The sequence below is a fragment of the Muscardinus avellanarius genome (genome assembly GCF_963383645.1).
Source record: "Muscardinus avellanarius genome assembly, chromosome: 4".
NCBI classification, from domain to species: Eukaryota; Metazoa; Chordata; class Mammalia; order Rodentia; family Gliridae; genus Muscardinus; species Muscardinus avellanarius.
The window spans coordinates 130,410,352-130,416,310 of record NC_137789.1 but is presented as its reverse complement, the minus strand read 5'-3'; the positions used below and the strand labels follow the sequence as shown (position 1 = coordinate 130,416,310).

Here is a 5,959-nt window from a genome sequence, read left to right as displayed (position 1 = left end):
TCCGCAACTTAATGAGACCCTGTTTCAAAATAAAGAATAAAAAATAGGGCAGGGGATATAGCTCAGAGATCAAATACCCCTGGGTTCCATCCCCAGACCCACAAAAATAATAATAAAATAAAATATGTAGGTTACAGCCTAGTGTCCTGCCACACACTTGTAATCCCAGTACTTGGGAGGCTGAGACAGAAGGATTGCAGGTTCACAGCCAGCCTCAGCTACTTAGACCCTCTGCAACTTAGTGAGACCCTGTTTCAAAATAAAGAATAAAGCTGGGCATGGTGGCACATGCTTGTAATCCCAGCATTTGGGAGGCTGAGACAGAAGGATCACGGTTCACAGACCGCCTCAGCTACTCATTGAGGCCCTTTGCAACTCATTAAGACCCTGTTTCAAAATAAAGAATAAAAAATAGGGGTAGGGATGTAGCTCAGAGGTGGAATGCCTCTGGGTTCCAGCCCCAGTACTGCAAAACAAAAGATGTACTATGCCAGGCATGGTGGTGCACGCTTGTAATCCCAGTACTTGGAAGGCTGAGAAAGAAACATCACAGGTTCCTGGCCAGCCTCAGCTACTTAGTGAGACCCTGTTTCAAAATAAAGAAAAGAAAAAAAAAAAAAAAAGGGCCGAGGGTGTAGCTCGGAGGTAGAATGCCCTGGGTTCAATTCCTTGTACCGCAAAAAATAAATTTTTTTAAAGATGAACTATTTCTGATCTGTACCATAAGTTGACTTTAGTGTTGTGACTTTATTCTAGGAAGAGCTGAAGATATTCTGTAGCTATCCAAATGCCTAGCTGGACTGGATGGAGTTTTCTTCTGTAGTTCTTATGGAAAACTGCTTCTCTTCCTCTCATTAATGTTGAATTTGCAGCAGAGTCATGTTGACCTCTTACTCCAGCAGGCTCTCATGCTGAGCTGATGGTAAAGGCTGTAAGCCTGAAATCGGATGCTGATCTTATTGGACATTGACAGAACAGAAAGGGTACAGCAGGTACCAGCATCACTTCTCTGAGAAAATAGCCCTGAGAGATCTGAAGGGGCTTCAGTACAAGAAGAAAATGATTCTTGCTAGCCAGGCATAGTGGAACACATTTGTAATCCCAGTATTTAGGAGGCTGAAACAGGAGAATTGCAGGTTTGCAGCCAACCTCCGTTACTTAGGGAGGCCCTCCACAGCTTAGTGAGACCCTACTTCAAAATAAAGAATAAAAATATAGGGGGTTGGGATGTAGCTGGGAGGTAGAATGCCCCTGGATTCAATCCCCAATACCAAAATAAAAAAGTCCTTGCCTAGGGATATTTTATACTGTTTCAGGGATCCTGAACCTGGAGTTGCTGATAACTGGAAATGAAAAAATCTCATCGGCAAGACCCCAAACTTCTTTGGTGGAACCTTCATAAAACTAGCTTTTATGATGGGGCCAAGTTAATTTTTTTTTATGTGTGTGTGGTGAGAGAACAGGAATTCTAGAGCTTAGAGACAGGGCGAGGGCCTAGAAGATGTGCCTGACCCTGCTGCTTTTACATCAGACTATCTCTGGGCTCTTGGAGTCTGTAGCAGAATGGGCAAGAACAGTTAAAGCCTTAACACTGAATGTGGCTCTGGCTTCTCTGGGACTTGAATGAAAAGCAAGCTTGCGGTTGGTCACAGGCCCATGGTTCTTTCTTTAGGAGTCTCCTCCAGTGTGTGTGTCAGGTCAAGCCTTTGTGCTCTAAAGAAAACATCACTTGTCCTGCCCTGTTGGCCCTCACTCAGGTGCCTGGAGGTCAGACTCCAGGTTAATTATTAATCACAGGGAACCTCTCTCTATATATTTATTTTGCAGTATTGGAGAGTGAACCCAGGAGTGCTCTATCACTGAGCTACATCCCAACTCTTTTACTTATTATTTTGAGACAGGGTCTCACTAAGTTGCTGAGGTTGGCCTTGAAATTTGTGATTCACCTGCCTCAGCCCGCCCCGTCGCTGGGATTATAGGTGCACATACATCACCCCACCCAATAGAAGCCTCAGGGGATTACCTCCAAATTATATCCCTAGCTCCTTCCCCAATTTTTTTTAATTTTATTTTTTTGTACTGGGGCTGGAACCCAGGGGCATTCTTCTCTGCTCATTTAAAACTCTGTTCATCCCTTTCTTTTGTTAATTTCTGCCCTCCAAGTTGGCACTTAATGACATCTAATATATAATTCAGTGTTTCAGTTGCTGCTGTTATTAACTAGATTATAATTTTATTGAGGGAAGAGACAATAGTTTACACAGTGACTAAGTACATAGTAGGTATTGAGTAAATGTTTGTAGATTAAGTTTTCATTTTCATTCCAGGTCATTAAATATAGGAACTGGAACTGAGCACAGTGGCGCATGCCTACAATCCCAGCTACTCAGGAAGCTGAGGCAGGAGAATCACAGGTTTAGGCCAGCCTTGTCAATGTAGCAAGATCCTGTCTCAAAATAAATAAAAAGGGCTGTAGCTGTAGCTCAGTGGTAGAATGCCCCAGGGTTCAATGCATAGAAGAAAGAGAAGAAGAAGGAGGGGAGGAGAATGAGGAGCAGGAGGAAGAGGAAAAAGGAGAAGGAAGAGGAGGAAGGAGGAGGAGGAACTGGCTGAAAACTTTTAAGACAATTAGGAGGATGAGAGTGCTTGGGCTGAAGTGATTGTGGTGGTTGGAAAGAAGGGTGTTTTTGTTCAATGCACCAAGGCAGTGTATGCGCCCCAGGGTAGCTCTACAAATGGCTGTTCAGTCCATCCCTCCAGCCATAGCATGACATTGGTTCTCCTCTGTTTATCTCCTACAGTTTTCATCCTTTTCTTCTGTAAGCTGTCACCATGACCCTGACCAAAGGTTCCTTCACCTACTCCAGTGGGGAGGAATACCGTGGCGAGTGGAAGGAGGGTGAGAAGGACCCCTGGGGACCCAGGGATGAACACTTCTCTTGGTTGATGGAAAAATACATCAGGATAGATGGCCAACTTTATCAGTCTTCATTTCCCATTACAGAGCTTAATTCTACTAGTACCTTTTCTTTATTCTATTTTAGGATTAAATAAAGGAATTTTTTAAATACTGTTGTTGAGCTGGGCGTGGTGGTGCACACTTGTGATCTCAGCATTTGCGGGGCTGAGACAGGAGGATCATGGTTCATGGACAGCCTCAGCTACTTAGGCCCTCTGAAACTTAGTAAGACCCAGTTTCAAAATAAAAAATAGGGCTGGGGGTATAGCTCAGAGGTAGAATGCCCCTGGGTTCCATCCTCAGTAACACACACACACACACACACACACACACACACACACGAAATGCTGTTATTAATCCAACCTCCAGAAACGAGATAAGTCTTTCCACTTATACTTTTACCATCCTTCCATCCTATAGTGGTATTATTTGGTAATTTTTTAAGTAAATGCTAATAAACCCAGCAGAGCAAGCTGAATTCTTTTAAGTGGCTGTAAATTAGAGAGTACAGAATTCTTTGCAATGGCTTGGCTGCGGTGAATCTTCAGAAGTGAAGGAAGATCTGGAATTAGGGCAGATACTCAAGAACAAACGACATTCATTGCCTTGAATTTCCTGTGACAGTTCATTACATTTAGAAGTATCTATTCATAGGAATAGTAAAATTCTTCAGAGCCTGAGACTATTCATGAAATGGTTTAATGATGTTCAGTTTAGAAACTTGATCAGGCCACTTTTTTTTTTTTTTTTTTTTTTTTAGTACTGAGGATGGAACCCAGGGGCATTCTACCTCCAAGCTACACCCCCAGTCCTATTTTTTAGTCTTTTTATTTTTTTTTAAACAATGTCTCACTGAGTTGTGAAGGGCCTCGCTAAGTAGCTGAGGCTGTCCACGAACCGCGATCCTCCTGTCTCAGCCTCCTGAAATGTTGGGATTACAAGAGTGCTCCTGAAATCCTGGGATTACAAGAGTGCGCCATCATGCCAGGCGGCTATTGTTATTTTAAGAGCTCTTTTTTTTTTTTTTTTCATATGTGGACAGACCTGTACCAAATCTTAAAACTATAGCATAGATGGGAGGTCCCAGAGCCAGGTTGTCTTGGTACCTGACTCCATCCTGCTAATGGCACAGTTGTTTTCTTTCTTTTGTGGGTGGGGTGACAGAAATTATGGGATGCCAGGTGAGTGTGAAGGGACCCTGAAGTTGCCCCATTCCAACCGGCACCTGTCCTCCTCTTTGCTCAGGCCGCAGGCATGGTTTTGGTCAACTGATGTTTGCAGATGGTGGCACCTACCTGGGGCATTTTGAGAATGGGCTGTTTAATGGCTTTGGAGTACTGACCTTCTCAGATGGCTCCAGGTGAGTAATTAAGTCATTCCTTTCTCAGCCTTTAAACTAAAGGAGACTTTGGCATAAAAAATGGGATACTGGCGAATAACTGGTCACACTTGAGCTTGTCCCAGGCCCTGAAGAAAACAGATAAGGAATAAGCAGTTCTTTTATTGGGTATTATTTATTTATTTATTTATTTATTTTTGGTGGTACTGGGGGTGGAACCCGGGGGCTTTCTACCTCCAGGCTATCCTCCCAGACCTATTTTATATTTTATTTGGAAATAGGATCTCACTAAGTTGCTGAGAGCTCCACCAAGTAGCTGAGGCTGGCTTCAAACCTGTGCAATCCTCCTATCTCAGCCTCCCAAGCTCTGGGATTACAAGTGTGCGCCACCACGCCTGGCTTATTGGTTATTTTTTAAATAGATGTGAAATTTGAAATGCCCGGCAGGTGAGTGACACTCCATCCCACCTCTATGCACTTAATTTCTTTCCTTGAGCCTGGTGCCTCATATTGAACACGTTCTCTGACCCTTCTCGGCTGACTGGGAATGGGGTGGGTGAGGTGGCTGGGCCCTGGGCCAAGCAGGATCAGCTTTGCCTAGTGGCTTTTTGTTGTTGTTGTTGTTGTTGTTTTTGTACTAGAGATTAAACCCAAGGCCTCATGCATGCCTCGCAAGCACTCAGTCTGCTCAGGTTTTATTTTGAGACAGGATCTCTGTAAGTTGCCTGGGCTGGCCTTGAACCTATGATCCTTCGGCCTCAGCCTCCCAAGTCAAGACTTGAGTTGAAGGTGTGGACCACTGAACCCAGCCTGCTCCATGGCATTATTAACTAACACCTGACTACTGCTGCTTGACTCAGTTATCCTGGACAGCTAACTTGCCCACAAAAGACTAACATCTTGGTGTTTCTGCAGGTATGAGGGGGAGTTTGCCCAGGGCAAGTTTAATGGCGTTGGAGTCTTCATTCGACATGACAACATGACCTTTGAGGGGGAATTTAAAAATGGCAGAGTAGATGGTTTTGGTAAGTTGCCTCCCAGCAGGATGGGTGACTTAGATGAGCATACTATGGGTAGGAATAACTATTCTGAGTTTAATTCTTCTGTGGATGTCTAGAAATCCACAGTGACCATGCCCCCATGCCTGCCTAGGCATTGTACTCCCCCAGAGAGTACTCTTTATTTTTGGGGAGGGCAGGTCTGGGGATGGAATCCAGGGGCATTGGACCTCCAAGCTACGCCCCCTGCCCTATTTTTATTCTTTATTTTGAAACAGGGTCTCACTAAGTTGCGGAGGACCTCACTAAATAGCTGAGGCTGTCCGCGAACCGCGATCCTCCGGTCTCAGCCTCCCAAATGATGGGATTACAAGTGTACGCCACGGTTCAGAGTACTCTTAGTAGACCTACAAGCTTTTTTCTTCTTCACTCTCTACCTACCCAGCTGTCTGCAGGCACTGTGAGTGATACCATTGTCATATTCTCTCCCCTCCATTCTCTGTCCTCCTCTAAGGCCTGCTGACTTTCCCCGATGGTTCGCATGGAATACCTCGCAACGAAGGGCTGTTTGAGAACAACAAGCTGCTTCGGCGTGAGAAGTGCTCTGCCGTGGTCCAGCGGGCCCAGAGCGCCTCCAAGTCGGCCCGAAACCTCGCTGCTTGA

The 5,959-nt window shown here is 44.8% G+C and overlaps 1 protein-coding gene across 1 annotated transcript; it reads left to right on the top strand.

Moving 5' to 3' along the window:
* Positions 1 to 2,832: 2,832 nt before the first annotated feature.
* On the top strand, positions 2,833 to 5,959 carry MORN4 (MORN repeat containing 4; the record flags this gene model as incomplete). The annotated part of the gene is made up of 4 exons (XM_080693598.1): positions 2,833 to 2,899; positions 4,205 to 4,319; positions 5,214 to 5,323; positions 5,811 to 5,959. The coding sequence occupies 4 exons, from the start codon at positions 2,833 to 2,835 to the stop codon at positions 5,957 to 5,959; spliced, it is 441 nt and encodes a 146-aa protein (XP_080549724.1).